General features: G+C 45.7%; 1 protein-coding gene across 4 annotated transcripts in view; it reads left to right on the forward strand.

Moving 5' to 3' along the window:
- ASXL1 (ASXL transcriptional regulator 1) overlaps window positions 1–17695 on the forward strand; it is an 83588-nt gene extending 65893 nt beyond the window's left edge. For 3 of the 4 annotated variants that reach the window (XM_074406390.1, XM_074406391.1, XM_074406392.1), the window contains 9 exons: window positions 6091–6211; window positions 6287–6384; window positions 7291–7384; window positions 7854–8006; window positions 9314–9477; window positions 9579–9675; window positions 11231–11336; window positions 11629–12262; window positions 12788–17695. In XM_074406390.1, coding sequence (XP_074262491.1) covers window positions 6091–6211; window positions 6287–6384; window positions 7291–7384; window positions 7854–8006; window positions 9314–9477; window positions 9579–9675; window positions 11231–11336; window positions 11629–12262; window positions 12788–15697 — 4377 coding nt within the window. In that variant the 3' untranslated portion in view covers window positions 15698–17695. The remainder of the gene's footprint in view (window positions 1–6090; window positions 6212–6286; window positions 6385–7290; window positions 7385–7853; window positions 8007–9313; window positions 9478–9578; window positions 9676–11230; window positions 11337–11628; window positions 12263–12787) is intronic. The other variant, XM_074406393.1, reaches the window with a different exon arrangement.
- Window positions 17696–21093: the final 3398 nt, after the last annotated feature.

Raw genomic sequence — 21093 nt, forward strand, 5'->3', positions numbered from 1 at the left:
TATATGTATGAGTCCATTTACGTGAAGATCAAGAACAGACCAAAGTATGTCATGAACACAGAAATCAGAACAACGATTGCCTTAGTGGAGTGAAAGAGGTAGTTTAGAAGGGGGGTTGACTAGGAAGGGGCACGAGGAAACTTTTGAGGGTGTTGGAAATGTTCTGTATCTTGATAACGCATTTGTTAGAACTCATTAAATGTTACACCCAAGATCTGTGCATTTCACGCTGTGTACATTAAACTTTAATTTAAAAAAAAAAGGGGAAGGATAGGAGGAGGCATTGATCCAAGGACATTCTCCTACATAAGCACAATAGTTATCACACTCAGAAAATTTAGCATTAATGCAGCATTACCATCTAGTATGCAGTTCAAATATCCCAGTGTCTTGAAATTTGCTGAGTAGATCGTGTCTTTACACTCTCCATCTCCCATTCTCCCACTCATGGTAACTAAATGTGATGAAGGATTGGTTTATTTCTTTTCTTGTACTGTTGCTCAGGCTGGAGTGCGGTGGTGCAATCTTGGCTCACTGTACCCTCTGCCTCCTAGGTTCAAGTGATTCTAATTCCTTGGCCTCCCGAGTAGCTGGGATTACAAGCGTGCACCACCACACCCGGCTAGTTTTTGTATTTTTAGTAGAGTTGGGGTTTCACCATGTCGACCAGGCTGGTTTTGAACTCCTGGCTCAGGTGATTCACCCACCTTGGCGTCCCAAACTGCTGGGATTACAGGTGTGAGGTGTGAATTGTCCTGGGTTAATTATTAATAGTTTGATTGTGGTAATTGTGTTCACAGTATATACATATATATCAAATAACATTGTTCACCTTGAATATATATAATTTTTCTTTGTCAGATACACCTCAGTAAAGCTGGAGAAAAGAATAGTTTTTTAAAAAGTCTTTTATAGAATTTTTTATATATAGGATTCAGTGAAAGATCACTCATTAATCTTTTTAAAAGCTTCATGATGAAAATTATTCTTGCAAAATGTTAAAATCTTGAATCCTAGGGCATGGTTTTTGTTGTTGGTTTTGTTTTCTTCTGATGGCGTCTCACTCTGTCGCCCAGGCTGGAGTACGGTGGCACAATCTCAGCTCACTGCAACCTCTACCACCCAGCTTCGAGCAATTCTCCTGCCTCAGACTCACATGTAGCTGGGATTACAGGTGCCTGCCACCGTGCCTGGCTAATTTTTGTATGTTTAGTAAAGACAGGGTTTCACCGTCTTGGCCAGGCCGGTCTTGAACTTCTGACCTTGTGATCTATCTGCCTCGGCCTCCCAAAGTGCTGGGATTACAGGCGTGAGCCACTGCACCTGGCCACTCCTAGGGCATGTTTTCTGGCACCTGTTATTTTCAGTAACCCATTAGTTTTGTCAGACTTAATAGAGTTAATGTATGAAACATCAATTATGTCAAACTCCAGAGTTTAAATGGAAAGATAGATTATCTTTTTAAAAATACAGAATTGTGGGTGTGGCTAATTATAGAATTGGCTTGTAATCCTAGCACTTTGGGAGGCTGAGACAGGAGGATAGCTTGAGCCCAAGAGTTTCTTTTTTCTTTTCTTTTCTTTTTTTTTAAAGACACAGTCTCACTTTGTCACCCCGGCTGCAGTACAATGGCATGATCTCAGCTCACTGCAACCTCTGCCTCCCAGGTTCAAGTGATTCTTGTGCCTCGAGCTTTGCAAGTAGCTGGGATTATAGGTGTGTGCCAACACACCCAGCTAATTTTTGTGTGTTTTTTGATAGAGTTGGAGTTTCATTATGTTGGCCAGGCTGATCTCGAACTCCTGACCTCAAGTGATCTGCCTGCCCCGGCCTCCCAAAGTGCTGAAATTACAGGTGTGAGCCAGTGTGCCTGGCCAAGCCCAGGAGTTTGAGACCAGTCTGGGCAACAGACCAAGACCCTGTCTGTCGGCACAGTAAAAATTATGAAATATTAGAATAGCAAATCTTACTCTTAAAAGTTTTGTTTTCCTCGTTTTGTTTTGTTTTGTTTTGTTTTGTTTTGTTTTGTTTCTGAAAAAGCTTGGCTTTAGAAACCTCTGGGTAGTTTGAATTGCAGACAAGCAGGCCCTCTTCCTGTTTAATTAATGAGATTTGTAAGTAGTACTTGGTTTCCCCAGACTCTAGAACCTAGAGGAAGGAAATTTTGATGGAGCTGTTGGTAAAGCATTTAGCACCTAAGTTTTATTTTGAATTGTTATTTTCTTAATTATAGAAAACAATACACGTTCATAGTAGAAAATACCCAAAATTGAAAAGAATATAAAGCACTTAATAAAACTCTACCACCTAGGCCAGGTACAGTGGCTCACACCTGTAATCCCAACACTTTGAGGAGGCCAGGGCAGGTGGGTCACCTGAGGTCAAGAGTTCTAGACCATACTGGACAATGTGGTGAAGTCCGTCTCTACTAAAACTACAGAAATTAGCTGGGCATGGTAACAGGTGCCTGTAATACCAGCTACTTGGGAGGCTGAGGCAGGAGAATTGCTTGAACTCAGGAGGCAGAGGTTGCAGTGAGCTGATATTGTGCCGCTGCACTCCAGCCTGGGTGACAGAGCTAGACTCAAAAAACAACAACAAAAAAAAACCACTACCGCTCGGAGATGGTGGTGGCTAACACCTTAGCAAGAATTTCTCTTGCAATTTTCTATGCAAGCACATTCAGACAAATTTTCATTTTTTTAAAAAAAGATAACCATACTGTATGAATTTAACTGCCTGATTAGCTTGTTATATCATCATCATTCTTACCGTTAAATGCTCTATAGTTTTCTTTTAAATGGCTATCTGTGGTAGTGTTCCTTGAAGGAAATACCTTAAAAGTTTTTGTTTTTAAACTTTAATAATTGTGGAAATGTAATACAGTGAGTGTAGAACACAAATGTTCAGCTTAATGAATAACATCCTTGTAACTGCCACTAAGGTCAAGACATCGAATAGGGTCAACAGCCAGGAGCCCCCCCACCCCCCTCAATGCTCCTTCCCAGCCAGTCATAGCCCCATTCTTCCCCCTGAAAGTAACTTCTGTCCTGACTTTATAAAAGTTGTTTTCTTGCTTTCCTTTAGGTTACGTACCTGTCTTTGCATTCCTAATGCTGTAGTTTAGTTGAGCTTATTTTGAACTTTTCACAAACAGAATCAAGTATGCCTTCTTTTGTATCTGGCTTTCATTCGGTACTTTGTTTTTAATACTCATCTATGTTGTTAGTAGTTACAGTTCATTCTTTTTTTGTTGCTGTATAATCCATTTATTGAATATACTACAATTTGATTCTGCTGCTGGCAGCCACTTTGATTGTTTATAGTCTGCATTACAAGTGCTACATTGTGAACATGTGAGTTGTGATTTGTGTGTATGTGCAAGTACTCCTCTAGGGAATCCAAACCTAGGAGGGACGTTGCTGGGTCAAAGGATGTTTGTATCTTCAACTGTACCAGATAAGGCCAAATTGTGTTCTCCAATGGTTGGATGCGTTTTCAGTGTACTTGTTCTACTCCTAATTAACACTGCTTGATATTGTCAGACTTTTAGCCATTCTGTTGGATGTGGTGGTATTTCATTGTGGTTTTAATCTGCATTATTTTACATTTTCTTTATTGTTAGTGAAATTAACCTTTTATGTGTTTTGGCTACTTCAGTATGCTCTTTTGCAGTGCCTAATTCACATCTTCTGAGTTGCCTTTTTCCCAATGATTTATGTTTGTGTGTGTGTGTGTGTGTGTGTGTGTGTGTGTGTGTGTGTGTTTTGAGAAGGAATGTGGTTCTGTCACCCAGGCTGGAGTGCAGTGGCACGACCTCGGCTCACTGTAACCTCTGCCTCCCTGATTCAACTGATTCTCTTGCCTCAGCCTCCCAAGTAGCTGGGACTTCAGGTGCACGCCACTGCACCCAGCTGTTTTTTGTGTTTTTAGTAGAGAGATAGGCTTTCACCATGTTGGCCAGGCAGGTCTCAAACTCCTGACTTCAAGTGATCCATCTGCCTGGGCCTCCCAAAATGCTGGGATTACAGGTGCGAGCCACCACACCTGGCCTGATTTATGTATTCTAAATAAAAGTTGTTTATTGGTTATGTAAGTTGCAAATATCTTTTTCAGCTCTGTAGATAATGTTTTCTGATGAATAGAAAGTCTTAATTTTAATGTAGTTTAATTGATTTTTTTTCTCCTTTGTAAGAGTTAATGTTTCTTATGTCTTGTATAAATCTTATATTGGGATAAAAGATACATATATATTTTTAAGGTTTTGGCTAATAGTTTACTTTTCTGCTGGCAGCGTGTGAACCTTTTTATACTGTTTTTACTCTCATCAAGAGTGTATGTATGGTTTTCTTTTCTTTTTCTTTTTTTTTTTTTTTTTGAGATGGAGTTTCAATCTTGTTACCCAGGCTGGAGTGCAATGGCGCAATTTCGGCTCACTGCAACCTCCGCCTCCTGGGTTCAGGCAATTCTCCTGCCTCAGCCTCCTGAGTAGCTGGGATTACAGGCACACGCCACCATGCCCAGCTAATTTTTTGTAATTTTTAGTAGAGGCGGGGTTCACCATGTTGACCAGGATGGTCTCGATCTCTTGACCCCGTGATCCACCCGCCTCGGCCTCCCAAAGTGCTGGGATTACAGGCTTCAGCCACTGCGCCCGGCGTATGTGTGATTTTCTTACGCTCTCGTCAGAACTGGAGATTTGGGGTCAATTTTGCCAATGTAATAGACTTCCTTAATTCATTAAGGAGTATTTAATCTTAGTTTGCCCACGAGAGAGGTTAAATTTGTTTTATTATACCAAGAACATAGCAGTCAATAAGCCTAACTAAAAATATTATTTAGCTTTTGATTCTAAAGACCATTTATGTCCTGTAGGGAAAAGAGATAAAGATCCAGAAAACTGTTTTCTTTTTTATTAATTTAAGACACATGATTTTGGCTAAAACTAATGGAAATAAATTGATGAAACTTCAATGTAGTGGGTCAAGAGACTCATGAAATTGATGAGTTAGATTGTTGTGGGCACCCTTTTTAAATTTATGGTACCTTTTTCACATAATCGTGACTTTATCAACTCTTTTTCATGTACTTTTATTCAAAGAAGACCTGAAAGTGTCTGTCCCAACTTGTCTTCTTGTCTCTAACTCCCAGTACGCATCTATACTCTTTCTAGTTTTGAGGTGTGAGAGAACGCCTAAGTTCTTGGGAATGGGTGGAGTTTAATTCTGGGTCTATATATAGTGAGTCTGTTGGAAGAAGCTTTTCTTAAGAGGTGAAATTTGGGATGGAGCTCTCCTCTACACTCTAGCACTGAGGCCAATCTTTGGTTTAGACCTCTGGCATTTTTCAGTGGACTTCTGTCATAGTGTCTGACTCTTCTTCCTGTCTCCAGGCTTCCCATGATTGCCGGATGAAATTTAGAAAACTTACATTACTCCCCTAGTTAATATCCTTCAGTGACTCCAGAACAATGAAATTATTGATCCCTCTTCATGGGTCTTTGTTCCCCACACCCCTAGTTTTCCTGAGTTTGGAATATTCTTTCACATTTGCTCATCCCACTATCTAGAACTTCTTACAGTCTCCTTAGTTGCTAATTTCTTGTAAAACCCAGCTTAAGCCACACATCCTTTTGTTTATGTTACTTCCCTGGTCATTATTCACCTCCATGCTGTCTTTCACTCAGCTCATTGAAGTTAGGTGCCTCCTCTTCTGGGCTGCCACAGCTCTTCGAGTTTACCTGTGTTACCGTACTTTGTATTGTAATCAGTTTGATTATCCCTGCTACTTAGCTGAGCTCCTTGAGAGTAGAGCCCTGATTTCCTGCTCCTTAGCACTCCATCCTCCCCGGAACTAGCATGGTGTCGCTTATAGGAGGCACCCTATAAATGTTGAATAATGTTTGAATGCAAAAGTATATCTAACTTTCTTAATGATATATTTATGAAAAGAACTTACTGGAAAAGAGGTCAATTAGAAAGAGTTAGGAATTTGTCAGTATTCTAAATCCCTCTTTTTCAAAAGCATACACTGCCTTGCTTGAAGAGTTTATAGGGTTTTGTTTACCTGAATTGTGCCTTGCTGTTACAGAAGGATGCCCTGCAGTGGTCTCGCACTCCCGCAGCAGTGGAGGGGGAGGAGCCAGAGGATACAGCTGATGTGGAGAGCTGTGGCTCTAATGAAGCCAGCACTGTGAGTGGTGAAAACGATGGTAAGGACCCTTAACCGGATGGGTGAGGGAGCCACAACAGGCACTAGGGACTAACCTTTATTTCCTCTCTTCCAGTATCTCTTGATGAAACATCTTCGAATGCATCTTGTTCTACGGAATCTCAGAGTAGACCTCTTTCCAATCCCAGGGACAGCTACAGAGCTTCCTCACAGGTAAGGAAGAGGCAGAGCCTAGCCTGGGAGGGTGAATGATGGCTGGTATAAGACAGGATCCTTCTTTCTCCTGTAGTGAGCTGTGAACGTGTTCAGAGAGTGAAGAACAGAAGTCTGGTCTCTAGTGGTTAGTAGCATTTTACAGTGGGCAGTAGGAAAAGTGAACAGTAGGTCTGAGCAGAGTGAATTTTCTCTTTTTCTTTACCTTGGCTGGGTGATTGTATTCATTCTTTTTGTTTTGTTTTGTTATTTGAGACCAAGTCTCGCTTGTCACCCAGGGTGGAGTGCAGTGGCACAATCTCCGCTTGCTGCAAACTCTGCCTCTGGGGTTCAAGCAATTCTCCTGCCTCAGCCCCCCGAGTAGCTGGTATTACAAGCACGTACTACTGCGCCTGGCTAATTTTTGTATTTTTAGTAGAGATGGGGTTTTGCCATGTTGGTCAGGCTAGTCTCAAATTCTGACCTCAAGTGATCTGCCTGCCTCAGCCTTCCAAAGTGCTAGGATTACGGGTGTGATGACTCAACACTTGGCTTGATTCTGTTCATTCTTGTAATATACACGTGAACATCCAAGGAGAAGTACAGAGTAGTGAGAACAGGAGCTCGGAAGTGAGCAGTTTGAATGATAAGCCCTGACACTTACTGGCCTTGAGACTTTGGGAAAATTCCTTACCTGTAAAATGGGGATAACAATACATTTTTTTGTAGCTTATAATGATGCTTGGCACGGTGACCAGCACGTAGCTCAGTAACATTAACCAGTGCTCTTGTCAGCATTATTTGGCAGATCTGGTTAAAGATGAACTTCATTTTACAAGAGAGTGAGTAGAGACAGCGTTGCCAGGGAATACTTTTGTGGCACTGCAGTTGACTTGGACTCTCTTTTTGTTCTCTCTGGGAATATAGGCGAACAAACAAAAGAAAAAGACTGGGGTGATGCTGCCTCGAGTTGTCCTGACTCCTCTGAAGGTAAACGGGGCCCACGTGGAATCTGCGTCAGGTACGTGTAAACTCATGGTTGTGATGCTTTTTCCTCAGGTCCTGGGGACCTGGCCTCCCTCTGTCAGCGGTTTCTGACCTAGTAGTGTGATGCCAGGAGAGCTGTCGGGCCACAGGCAAGAGCTCCGCCAGTGGGTGAGGCCTGCCATAGGTTCTAGTACTGTGCTCTCTGCCGTGTGCCTTCCTCTTTGCCTCCCAGGGCAGTCGTGAGGATCCAGCGAAGGATTTGATTGTGCCAGTGCTTTGTAAAAGGTGTAGTGTATACACATGAAGATGGTGGTTTGGCACTCGTAAGGTGATACTTTAAAGTCAGACCATGAGGTGGTGGTTTCTCTCAGCCCAAGGCTGGGAGATCGAAGCATCCCAGTACTGCTGGCAGCATCTCAGGGAGAGCTGGGAGAAGTGAGCTTGTCTGAGAGCCATGGGCGCGGCTTGTGATACTTTTGACCAGTGGAATGATGTGCCTTCAGGGTTCTCGGGCCGCCACGCCGATGGCGAGAGCGGCAGCCCATCCAGCAGCAGCAGCGGCTCTCTGGCCCTGGGCAGCGCTGCTATTCGTGGCCAGGCCGAGGTCGCCCAGGACCCTGCCCCGCTCCTGAGAGGCTTCCGGAAGCCAGCCACAGGTGAGTGGCTTGGCACTCATTTCTCTGCCTGTAAAGGGGGCCCCTGCAGGCCTAGTGAGAAGATGATGTCTTCTGTTCCAGTTCCTTTACCAGTTTATTTTTACTTCTTGGGTGGCCCTCTATTTTTTTTGTTGTTGTTGTTGTTTATTTTTACCTTGTAATTTGGTTATTTCATTTGTAGCTCTCTTCTAGACTGTGTGAGAACTCCTTTCAGGCAGAGATGATGCCACATTGTTTCTCATATGTCCCTGTAGGCCTAGTCTGTGCCTGCCCTATACTGCTTAGTAAGTGTTTGAGTGAGTGAAAACCGTTTCTGAGCTTCTCAGTGAAGAATTGTAACACCCCTTTTCTTTCTTCGGTAGCATCCTGCCACATTCGTTCCCAACATCTGTAGTCTCTATCAGATGCTTTCTTTTTTGCAACCTAGTCAGTGTGTTGAGGGGAAGCATGTGTTGAATCCTGGGGATGCAAACAAATGTAGTAGCTATATCTATACCTCCCACCCCTACCACCCCCCACCCCCATTAGGGTTATTTGCAATGCTAGTATGCTCTTTGCTATTTCAGGATTTAATTCTTAATGGCCCACATGCTGGGTTTTTTGTAGATGAACCACATGAAACCATTAAGAAGACAAGCCTTTGCTTTTGAGAATTAGAGTAAACCTTTGCCCAAGTAGGAACTAGGTTTGCTGTCTTGCTGCTTTTCCAGCTCATCAGCAGTGCCCAGTCTGAGATCTCACAGGTCTCTATTCCTAGTGAGTTTTTCAGATAAAAGTAACATTTGCTGAGGCTTCTGTGAGAGGTATTAGCATCTCAGTTGGCTTTGAACAGTCCTTAGTACACTTCTGCATAGAGATCATCCCTCTCCAGCCCATTCACAGAAGGCTTCTGCAGATTTTTCTGTAGTATACTAACTAGATTTGCTTTTAGACAATTTCCATCATTTCTCCAGTTGAGCTTTGTGTGGAGCCTGTTCTCCAGCTTCGGAGGGAAGCTCAGAACCTGCCCTTTGCCTGGCTTTCTGTGGGAAGTGTCCTTTCAGGCTGTGACACAGGACGGTACAGAGTTTTGTCTGAGGAGATATAAGCCCAAGTGTTCTCCTAGGTTTGATGGCCATGACAATAACCTGGAAAGAACAGTTGTAACATGCAGGTCAGGATGGACTGGACAGTTGAGCAGAGGGTGTGCAGATAAGTTCTGGGTACCTTGGGTGCTGCCACCAAAGTTTTCCCATCAATGGGCATTTGGTTTTTTCCTTTAAAAAGCTGAATCTATACCTTGCTTCTCCTTGCTTCAAAAATCACAGGTCAAATGAAGCGCAACAGAGGGGAAGAAATAGATTTTGAGACACCTGGGTCCATTCTTGTCAACACCAACCTCCGTGCCCTGATCAACTCTCGGACCTTCCATGCCTTACCATCACACTTCCAGCAGCAGCTCCTGTTCCTCCTGCCTGAAGTAGACAGACAGGTGCACATGGGCAATCTCCCCTTTGCCTCTTTCTGGGTGGGCTTCTGTTCTCTTTTCAGTTTCTTTATTTATTAGGATTTTTTTTTCCTTGATCCTTCTAGGTGGGGACAGATGGCCTGTTGCGTCTCAGCAGCAGTGCACTAAATAACGAATTTTTTACCCATGCGGCCCAGAGCTGGCGGGAGCGCCTGGCTGATGGTAAGTAGACTTGATCATCTCAGGTGGCCTGCGATGCACCTTCTTTGTGTGGTGGTGCATATCTCCTGGGATTTAAAACCCAAGCTCGCTCTTCTCAGAGGGTTATTTAGTGTAAGGCAGGCTTTCCTCACGTTACTAATAAATGTGGTAGGTATTAACGTGCCACACAGCTCTGAAGAAATAACAGGGTGTTTAGGTTTAGACTTTCATATAGTGTATGTATATATTCATTCTTCATCTCCTTTTTATCATTAACACTATAAATACCTATTCGTTCCAATAATCATGGCATCGTCTGAAAAAGGGTGGAGGAAAGTCCACTATGGAGTCAACACGTTCCACCATGCTCTGTCTTTTTAGGCATTGTCACTTGGAGTGATTGTTAGCTTCTGTTAATTTAATTTTATAGCAAAAGTGTTGAGAGGGCCCTAAGAACACCCCTAGGTTTGATTTGCTAGCAGGACTCAGCATATAGTTATACATACAGGGCTATGGTTTATTACAGCAGAAGAATACAAAGTAAAATCAGCAGATGGAGAGGTACGTGGGGTGAGGTCCAACGGAAACTGTGTGTGTTGGCTTCCAAGGTTCTCTCTCAGTGGTGTCACACAGGACACGTTTAATTCCTCCAGCAATAAATTAGGACAACACGTGTGAAATGTCTACTAGGGAAACCTGTTAAAGACTTGGTACCCAGGGTTTTTGTCAAGGGCTGATCATGTAGGAAGCCACTGCTTGGCACATACCCAGATTCCAGATTCCCAAAAGGAAGGCAGATGTTCAGCATAAGCCATATTGTTTGCATAAACAAGTTTGGCACAGTGAACAAGTCATATCAGTTAGGGTGGTTGGGAGCCCTCCTGAAATCTAAATTCCCAGATGTAGGCCAAGGGCTGTTCTTTTTGTTTTGTTTTGTTTTGTTTTTGTTTTTCTTGTTTTTGTTTTTGTTTTTGTTTGAGACGGAGTTTCACTCTTGTTACCCAGGCTGGAGTGCCATGGCGCGATCTCGGCTCACCGCAACCTCCACCTGCTGGGTTCAGGCAATTCTCCTGCCTCAGCCTCCTGAGTAGCTGGGATTACAGGCACGCGCCACCATGCCCAGCTAATTTTTTGTATTTTTAGTAGAGACGGGGTTTCACCTTGTTGACCAGGATGGTCTCCATCTCTTGACCTCGTGATCCACCCACCTCGGCCTCCCAAAGTGCTGGGATTACAGGCTTGAGCCACCGCGCCCGGCCTAGGGCTGTTCTTTTAAGGAGACTTTTCTAAGTGTAAACAGTCAGGGTTACTATGTTACTTTCTGTGTAGACAAAAAAGTTAAGAATGGTTCTTTTGTTTGTTGTTTTGCTTTTTTGATCAAGGAGTTGCTTGCTCTCACTTTATGGAAGAGTGAATTTCCCTTACGGTAGACTTGTTAGCTCTATCCCTGTAAGAGTGTGATGTGAGAGCGCCTCTAGAAGAGACATGTTGTTTTAACACTGGGAGATTCAGCTGTCCGTAAGACAGACGTTAATATCCCAAATGCACTTACTAGAAGAGGTTTATTTCTCCCTAGGTGAATTTACTCATGAGATGCAAGTCAGGATACGACAGGAAATGGAGAAGGAAAAGAAGGTGGAACAATGGAAAGAAAAGTTCTTTGAAGACTACTATGGACAGAAGTAAGGCAGCTGGAGCTACGAGTCTCGGTCTGGGGTTTTGAGGGGATAGAGGTAGATGGTCTCAAAATAGTGTATACTTATGTGTTGGACAAGAATGTGGAGGTTGCAGTGACACTTGGGTCATTTATCTTAATGCCATTCATAGTGAAGCTAACAGTTTTTCTATGGATAGTGTGATGCAACACACAGATTTACTTTGTTCTGAGATATCTATGTTTCTGGGTCCATATTATTCATAGAAATAGACATGTCCCCTCTGGCCTGAAACTGATGGTGTGATTCTGATTTGCAGGCTGGGTTTGACCAAAGAAGAGTCATTGCAGCAGAATGTGGGCCAGGAGGAGGCTGAAATCAAAAGTGGCTTGTGTGTCCCGGGAGAATCAGTGCGTACACAGCGTGGTCCAGCCGCCCGACAGCGAGATGGGCATTTTAAGAAACGCTCTCGGCCAGATCTCCGAACCAGAGCCAGAAGGAATCTGTACAAAAAACAGGAGCCAGAACAAGCAGGGGTTGCTAAGGATGCAAAATCTGTGGCCTCAGATGTTCCCCTCTACAAGGATGGGGAGGCTAAGACTGACCCAGCAGGGCTAAGCAGTCCCCATCTGCCAGGCGCATCCTCTGTAGCACCTGACCCAGAGGGTCCCGAATTCCCAGTTGAGTCTGTGGCTTCCCGGATCCAGACTGAGCCAGACAACCTGGCATATGCCTCTGCCTCTCCAGACAGAATTCCTCCCCTGCCTCAAGAGACTGTGGATCAGGAGCCCAAGGATCAGAAGAGGAAATCCTTTGAGCAGACGGCCTCTGCATCCTTTCCCGAAAAGAAGCCGCGGCTTGAAGATCGTCAGTCCTTTCGTAACACAATTGAAAGTGTTCACACCGAAAAGCCGCAGCCCACTAAAGAGGAGCCCAAAGTCCCGCCCATCCGGGTAGGAGACTGTTTGATTCCTGGCTGCCCTGGAGCCAGGTTTTCTTTGAGAGTCATGAGATTATAGAGCCCTTTTACTCTGGGGCCCTGAAGTTAATTATATGGGAATATAGAACTTTTTGTGAGAGAAGTTTTCTTGAGACTGCCTTAAAGTTTAATGAGATGAAGTGTTTTTTTTTCTTCCTCACTTTTTTGTTCACTCTGTTGAAGTTATCTCGAGAGGTCAAAATCCTTGGGGTTTTAAAATCCTTTTAAGATAGTGTTAGATTCTTTGCTGTAGTGACTCACACAGTTCCACCAGAAATTAAATTTAGAAGTGTGGCATGTAACAGCCCTTGAGCAGAATCTTCTCTGAATGGTGTGGTGTTATGGCAGTTATTTTACTATGATTATTTCATTGTTTTAAGAAAATTATTTGATTCTCTATGCCATGACCCTTAAGCTACTAGAATCCTAGTTCTGCTTTACAGTCTCTAGGTCAGATCACCCAGTCAGTTAAAATTATTTTCTGATTCTTTTTTTGCAGATTCAACTTTCACGTATCAAACCACCCTGGGTGGTTAAAGGTCAGCCCACTTACCAGATATGCCCCCGGATCGTCCCCATCACGGAGTCCTCCTGCCGGGGCTGGACCGGCGCCAGGACCCTCGCAGACATTAAAGCCCGTGCTTTGCAGGTCCGAGGGGCGAGAGGTCACCACTGCCATAGAGAGGCGGCCACCACTGCCATCGGAGGGGGGGGTGGCCCGGGTGGAGGTGGCGGCGGGGCCACCGATGAGGGAGGCGGTAGAGGCGGCGGCAGTGGTGATGGTGGTGAGGCCTGTGGCCACCCTGAGCCCAGGGGAGGCCCGAGCACCCCTGGAAAGCGTACGTCAGATCTACAGCGAACACAACTACTGCCGCCTTATCCTCTAAACGGGGAGCATACCCAGGCTGGAACTGCCATGTCCAGAGCTAGGAGAGAGGACCTGGCTTCTCTGAGAAAGGAGGACAGCTGCCTGCTACAGAGGGTTCCAGTTGTATTCACAAATGGGCCAGAAGATGCCTCCCAACTCCCCATTGCTCCCACTGGGGACCAGCCATGCCAGGCCTTGCCCCCACTGTCCTCGCAAACCTCAGTAGCTGAGAGATTAATGGAGCAACCTAAGTTGCACCTGGCTGTTAGAACTGAGTGTGAGTCTGGCACCACTTGCTGGGAAAGTGAGGAGGAGGAGCGGGGACCCACTGTTCCCGCAGAGAATGGTCCTATTCCATCTCTAGTGGGAGGTGATACCTTAGAAAAAGGAACTGGCCATGCTCTTGACAGTCATCCCACTATGAAGGACCCTGTAAATGTGACCCCCAGTTCCACACCTGAGTCCCCATTGACTGATTGCCTGCAGAACAGACCAGTTGATGACAAATTAGGGCTTGGTGACTCATGCCCTCCTATGAGGGAAAGTGATACTAGGCAAGAAAACTTGAAAACCAAGGCTCTCGTTTCTAGCAGTTCCTTGCATTGGATACCTATCCCATCGAATGATGAGGTAGTGACACAGCCTGAACCAGAGTCTAGAGAACGTGTACCATCTGTTGAGTCCCAGGTTGGAGAAGAGTGGGAGAAAGGTGCTCCCACCCTTCCTGCATTGCCTGGGGATTTGACAGCCGAGGTGGGTCTAGATCCTGCTGATAGCCTTACTTCACTCTGGACTGTGCCGTCTCGAGGAGGCAATGACAGCATTGGCAGTGACTGTCAACAAGGGGACGTTGAAAAGCTGAAAATCAACGGAGACTCTGGAGCACTGAGTCCTCACAGTGAGTCCACAGATACAGCCTCTGACTTTGAAGGTCACCTCACTGAGGACAGCAGTGAGGCTGACACTTGTGAAGCTGCAGTGACAAAGGGATCTTCGGTGGACAAGGATGAGAAACCCAGTTGGAACCGATCTGCTTCAGTGTCCAAGGTGAATGGTGACCTGAATCTGGTTACAAGGACAGATGGGATGGTTACTCCTCAGAGCTGGGTGTCTCAAGTATGTGCGGTCCCCCAAAAGACCCCAGATTCCCTACTGCTGGCCAATACGGAGTACCACCCAAGAGCCATGTGCCTGTCCAGGCCTGGGTCCTCAGTGGAGGCCACTAGCCCTCTTGTGATGCAGTTGCTTCAGGGTAACTTGCCCCTAGAGAAGGTTCTTCCACCAGGCCATGATGACAGCATGCCACAATCCCCACAAGTACCGCTTACAAAAGTGCAGAGCCATGGCTCCCTGAGCATGGGATCTTTACATGATCTTGGAGAAAACAGTGGCATGGTTGGTAGAAGCAGCCCCAGTTGTTTAAGGGCTTTGAAGGAGCCTCTTCTACCAGATAGCTGTGAAACAGGCAGTGATCTTGCCAGGATAGAGGTCACCCAGGCTCTTGGAGCACCCCAGAAGATTTCCAAGACAGTCCCAAGTTTTGACTCCCTCCATCTGGTGACACACCCGATTACTTCCTCTAGGAAACTGGAAGAAATGGATTCTAAAGAGCAGTTCTCTTCCTTTAGTTGTGAAGATCAGAAGGAGGTCTGTGCCGTGTCACGGGACAGTAGTTCAAATGCTGCTCCAGGCAAGAGCTCAGGAGATCTTACTACCTCGAGAACTCCTTGTTTCTCATCTCCAAATGTGATCTCCTTTGGTCCAGAGCAGACAGGTCGGGCCCTGGGTGATCAGGGCAATGTTACAGGGCAAGGGAAAAAGCTTTTTGGCTCTGGGAATGTGGCTACAACTCTTCAGCGCCCCAGGCCTACAGACCCAATGCCTCTGCCTGCTGAGATCCCTCCAGTTTTTCCCAGTGAGAAGTCAGGACCAAGCACAAACTCCATGTCTGGTGGGGTACAGACTTCCAGGGAAGGCTGGGCTCCAAAGCCGCAATCTGCCTGTGTTGGCAGCATCAAGAATGAGAAGACTTTTGTCGGGGGTCCTCTTAAGGCAAATGCTGAGAACCGAAAAGCTACTGGGCATAGTCCTCTGGAACTGGTGGGTCACTTGCAAGGGATGCCCTTTGTCATGGACTTGCCCTTCTGGAAATTACCCCGAGAGCCAGGGAAGGGGCTCAGTGAGCCTCTGGAGCCTTCTTCTCTCCCCTCCCAACTCAGCATCAAGCAGGCATTTTATGGGAAGCTTTCTAAACTCCAACTGAGTTCCACCAGCTTTAATTATTCCTCTAGCTCTCCCACCTTTCCCAAAGGCCTTGCTGGAAGTGTGGTGCAGCTGAGCCACAAAGCAAACTTTGGTGCGAGCCACAGTGCATCACTTTCCTTGCAAATGTTCACTGACAGCAGCACGGTGGAAAGCATCTCGCTCCAGTGTGCGTGCAGCCTGAAAGCCATGATCATGTGCCAAGGCTGTGGTGCGTTCTGTCATGATGACTGTATTGGACCCTCAAAGCTCTGTGTATTGTGCCTTGTGGTGAGATAATAAATTATGGCCATGGGAAACACTGTATATTTAGTGTGTGTATTTTGATAATGATTGATCTTAAATCTGTATACAGAATATCGTTGATACAATACTCTTTTTAGGCAGGAGCACTCTTGCCCTCACCCCCAAATTTATAGTGCTAAAGCCCTCTGTCGCTTGTCGACCCCTCTGGTCTTGCTGGAGGGATTTTCTGGGTATAACCCATTGGGCTGCCCAAAGCCACCCAGCCTGAGCTCTCCTGCAGACAGAGCCTGATGTGGCATGGAGCAGGGTCGGTGTGGTGGGGGGATTGTGCTGCCTGACTCCCAGAGGGACTTGAAACTGAAGCAAGAAGGTTGCATTCTCTACCAAGGGAATTAACCTACCTGAACTAAGTAGAAATGCCAGTCTTCCACTGTCCCCTCCCTGCCATCTTTTCTTCTGCTACTTTGGGGAATTGGTCTGGAAAGAAGCCAGCACAGGGTTAAAGTAACTCCCATCATTGCCCACCAGGGGGCTGGAGCACCTGCCGACCTTAGGGTCGCAGTTGAGTCATTTGCCAGTTGATGGAGCAAGTTTGACGTTAGTTCTGTTGCTGAAGCAAATTTGGAACTTTTCTGTCTTGGTGCGATCCACTAGCCCACAGGATCATTTGGAACCTTGAATAGCTCTGCTTGGACAATGGGGTCGGGGAATAGGGTTGTCTTTCCTATGAAAATGCCATCTGTAGACCTGGTGAGTCAGCTGTCCAGATGGTTGCAGGTGAATTCCTCTGCTTGACATCTTCCCTGTCACTTTGGACCCTATGGGAGTGGGCATCTCCACGCACTTGTGTATGTGAAAGTCATTTTACATTTCAAAGCGCAGTGTGTGTTTCTTATTTTTATATTTTTAACTCTTTATTCTTGGATGTATAAAGTGAACTTTTTGGCTTCTGTAAGTATGCTCTATGCACCTCTAATGTTTTATCATGTATTTATACGTTGTACACAGTACTGGCCGATTCTGTAAATGGATGTATTGTACAGAGAACATGAATGTCTCCCTAATTTTACATCTTCAGCATCATTGCATTAAAGTGGTGTAATTTACTTCTCTACACCTGTTGTCAGAGCCACTGAGTGCTGTGCTGCTCCACGTGAGGGTGAAATACTTGACTTGTGACCTGCCAGGTTGCCCGATGCCCTGTTGGGTCACCGGGTGGATCTGCTGCAGCCTGCAGAGCCACAGTCAGCCTGCCCACACGCCACTGAGCAAACGCATCTTGCTTCTCACACCTCTCCTCCTCCTACAGCCTTTAATGGCTGCTCGCTGCCATATGTGACAAATCACCACCACCAGTGTTAAGTGCTTCTGGATTCATGGGTGAGTTCCCTGGGCAGCCCCCAGGAAGGCCTTCCAGATCTGGCTCCAGGGTCACCACCTGTCACAGCAATACCTGGGACCATGCTCTCCTGGGACCGTGAGGCTCCTTTTGACGTACTTTTGACATCGGGCAGGTTTGGGAAGAAACAAAGCCATGCCTGCTCCTGCCTCTCTCCCAACATGTTCCTAGCAAGTAGATGCCCCTGAATGTGTCTTCCCTTGCCTTGTTCCCTGCCTTATTTCTTGTATTTTTGACTTATTACAGAATTGAGGATCCTTGCTTAATTTAGGTCAAGCATAAAATCTGTATGACTTCAAGTCTAATTTTATCTGAAAGTTTGTTTTGTTTTTTTTTTTTTCTCATTTAATCTGATGTGGCGTTTTCATCATCTGAAACATGAGTGACAAGTTGCCAATGATGTGATTTAGAATGCAGTATTGGCCAAGTCCAAGTTGTCAACTTAAGCGTCTGTTTACCAAAGACCGGGAACAGGGGCCCAAGCACGTCCAGTCCTCTTCCCTCTGCTGGAACCTTTGGGGACACTCAAGGGTACACAGTTTGACACTGATCTGGTCCATGGGGCTGCCCAGAGAAAGCACTGCTTTTGTATGTCTGTTGTGGTATTAGAACAATAAACCTGTACAACCTGCTGTTGTGGTCTCAGTCATCTTCTGTGGCTGCCTCGCTGGTGTGGGAAGGTCAGGCTGGAGTGCAGAGCTGGAAGGGAAGGAGTAGATGCCAGCTCTCCTCACCTTAGCTCTGGAGCTACTGTTCTTATACTTGGAGCTCTTTTGGGAGGTTAGTTCTAAAGGAATGACTTGGCAGCTTCACTGATCTTTAGCTGTTCATGCCTTCCAGACTTCACCACATAGACTGCAGTCAGCAATCTGCTGAGAGCAATGAGAAGGTTTCCCCTTTGTGAGTGAAAGTCAGAAACTGTGACATCCCTCTGCAGCAGCTCATCCAAATGGCCTCACCGAGTTTGAGATTGCCAGGTGGCTTCCTAATGGTCAGTGGTCTTCTGTGGGAGGGTGACTAGCTCTGAACTTAAAAAACCTTAACCATGAGCACCTCTTTCTGTGACCTCTGGTGGCAGTGAGAGGAAGGTGCTGGCCCAGGGTAGGGTGTCTGATGCTAGCTGAGTGAGCCTGAGTAGATGACGTGCTTCAGGGGGTTGCCTTCTTGATCGAGAAGTCCTCTGATGTCTCTGGAGTACTTCAATACATTGATTTTGTGCTTATCAAAAATAATTTTATTAGCATATAAACAAGCCAAGGCGGAAAAAATGGGGGTTTAAACATATATTCATTAATTTTTTCCTGTGAATTGGAGGAAGAACTCTGTGGTGGGATATCCCTTGGGCAGTCGAAGTTGCCACTTTGTAGTGCTGCTGTTTGATAGACATGCAGTTTTGAGAGTTGATGACTCAGGGGCCCTGTAGTGACTGGGCAACTGCCTGGTGGTGGTGATGTGTCCTTGTGCCATAGAATCCGTTTGGCCACATAGGTCTGCAGGAGCTAATCATTACAGTCCCGGATTGGGACTTTCCATGGCCTGTTGTATCTCCTGAGGGAGGCAGAATGATGCAGTGACTTCCTAGAGCACAGCCTCTGCAGCACACCGGCTCTGTGGTCTTGGACTATGTTACTTAACCCGGTTGCCACCTCTCTTCTGTGAATAGGTATAATAGTTCCTACTTCATGAGGTTATTCGTGCCTGACACCCGGCAGATAATGACTATTAGTTCATAGCAGGCCAAGACAGTCGTAGTCATGTGAATTCACAGTAGGAATCTATACAGCTATTGCCACCGACTTCACTCTTGCTGCAGAGGGGAGCTGTCAGGATGTAGGCCTTGTGCCCACTGTGCTGAGGGGCTGTTGCAGGCTGTGAAGTCACTTTGGACCCTGATTTTTGGTCTCGGGCCACAGACCTGACCAAAAGTTGAGTGTTATCCTGAGTTTAGAGACTGAATATTTGGTAAGGAAGGCTTATTTTGCTCATGGTCCAAAGGGCAAGGAAAATCATGTTTCAGGATATAGGAAGGAAGAATGGTACTGACCTGGCAAGGTGTCATTTGTTTGCTATCCAGCCTGCTGTAAGACTGTGTTAGAGAGAGGGGGATGTGGGTATTTGTGCATGCTAAATAGAGCCGCCTGTGTCCATCAGGGGTCCTGATGCCAAAGCATCTACCTGCCCTGTTTCCCTGAGAGGAGGGGCCCTAGGCTGTGTTGCCCTCATGTGGGTATTGTTTGAAGCCATGAAGGGGCAGGATGTGGAACTTTGGAGATTGCTTCAAAATTGGATTAACACCTTTATGCTTCCTCTAGTCTCTGGTCAATTTGAAAGCCTAGAACGGCCGGGCGCGGTGACTCAAGCCTGTAATCCCAGCACTTTGGGAGGCTGAGGCGGGTGGATCACGAGGTCAAGAGATCGAGACCATCCTGGTCAACATGGTGAAACCCCGTCTCTACTGAAAATACAAAAAATTAGCTGGGCATGGTGGCGCGTGCCTGTAATCCCAGCTACTCAGGAGGCTGAGGCAGGAGAATTGCCTGAACCCAGGAGGCGGAGGTTGCGGTGAGCCGAGATCGGGCCATTGCACTCCAGCCTGGGTAACAAGAGCGAAACTCCGTCTCAAAAAAAAAAAAAAAAAAAAAAAAAGCCTAGAACGAACATCTCTACCACAAGACGTAGACGAACACCCTGTACAACAGTTGTCGGTGCTGTGTTACCTGATATGGGTGGGTCTTAACCTGTTTTTGGAAACTCCTCCCCCCGTGGAATGCACATACAAAGTTTTTTTGTTTTTAGAGTCTCCTTTTCAGGCTGGAATGCAGCGGCGTGATCATAGCTCACTGTAGCTTCAAACTCCTGAGTTCAGGTGATCCTCCCACCTCATCCTCCCAAGTAGCTGAGACTACAGGCATATGCCACCACCCCCAGCTAATATTAAAATTTTTTGTAGAGACAGGCTCTTGCTATGTTGTCCATGCTGGTCTTGAACTCCTGGCTTCAAGTGATCCCACCACCACACTTGAACTCACAAAAGTTTTGCATACTGTCAGCATTTACCGGCTCCTTAGGCAGCTGGGGCCCCTCATTTAAGAACCACTGGCTGAGAATAAACCTAATAAAATCTGTGTATACAAAAGATTAATTAAGGGAAGACAGGATTTTGCAAGGATTCTTGGGTTTCCTGTAACTACTAAGCTTCCCTAGTGCATTTTAAGTTGTAAAAATAGCATATGCATGTTTTCCTGTTTTTCGTAAAGGGAGGTTTGCCTGTTTTGTCATTGAGTACATTTTAGTTCACTTTTCTGAGGGGACATTCCCATTTGATGAAGTCTTTTGTCCACTGTTAACAGTGGTGTGGAGACCCATTTAAAGAAGCCAGACTCCAGCGCTTTTCTGCCCTCAGGCAGATTTCTCCTGGGAATCCCAGAGCGTCCTCGGAACCGCAGTATTTCCTGTGGAAGGAGGTAAGTGTTTGCGGGCTGGCCAGCAGGGTCTGTTCTGGAGCTGTTGTCCCAGGTTGTGGGTTTCTAATAGTCATAGTTTCAACAGTCTCAGTGGTGATCATTTTAGGTAGGACAAGGAATTTCCGTGTTATTAACTGAGGATTTGCTGCCCCGATTCCCCACATCCATGGGCAGAGGGAGGCGTCAAGGGCCGTCTTCTGCTGTGCCGGGACCTTCTCCTCTCAGTGAGTCTCAGCCCCTCGGTCACACCCTTCTCTACGTTATATATTAGGCTACTGCACAGAATTTCTATGAGAAAAAGAGTGTCATTATTTAAAAATAGAGGTTTTAAGAACTGCCATAAATGTGTGTACATATATATACACACACACGGAATTTTAGCAGTAAAATGTATGCAATTAACATGCATAAAGTTGTTTTTAAATCCATGATGACCTGTTATGTTCCCAGCCACATTCCTACAATTTTTCCTTAAAGCTTAACCTAAACCATATACATGGGATGAAAAAAAAATCACAAATGATTCTTTTGCGAAAAGTGGCCCTTTTGTTTCGTTCAAGGTGGGA

The sequence above is a fragment of the Saimiri boliviensis genome, chromosome 9 (genome assembly GCF_048565385.1).
Source record: "Saimiri boliviensis isolate mSaiBol1 chromosome 9, mSaiBol1.pri, whole genome shotgun sequence".
NCBI classification, from domain to species: domain Eukaryota; kingdom Metazoa; phylum Chordata; class Mammalia; order Primates; family Cebidae; genus Saimiri; species Saimiri boliviensis.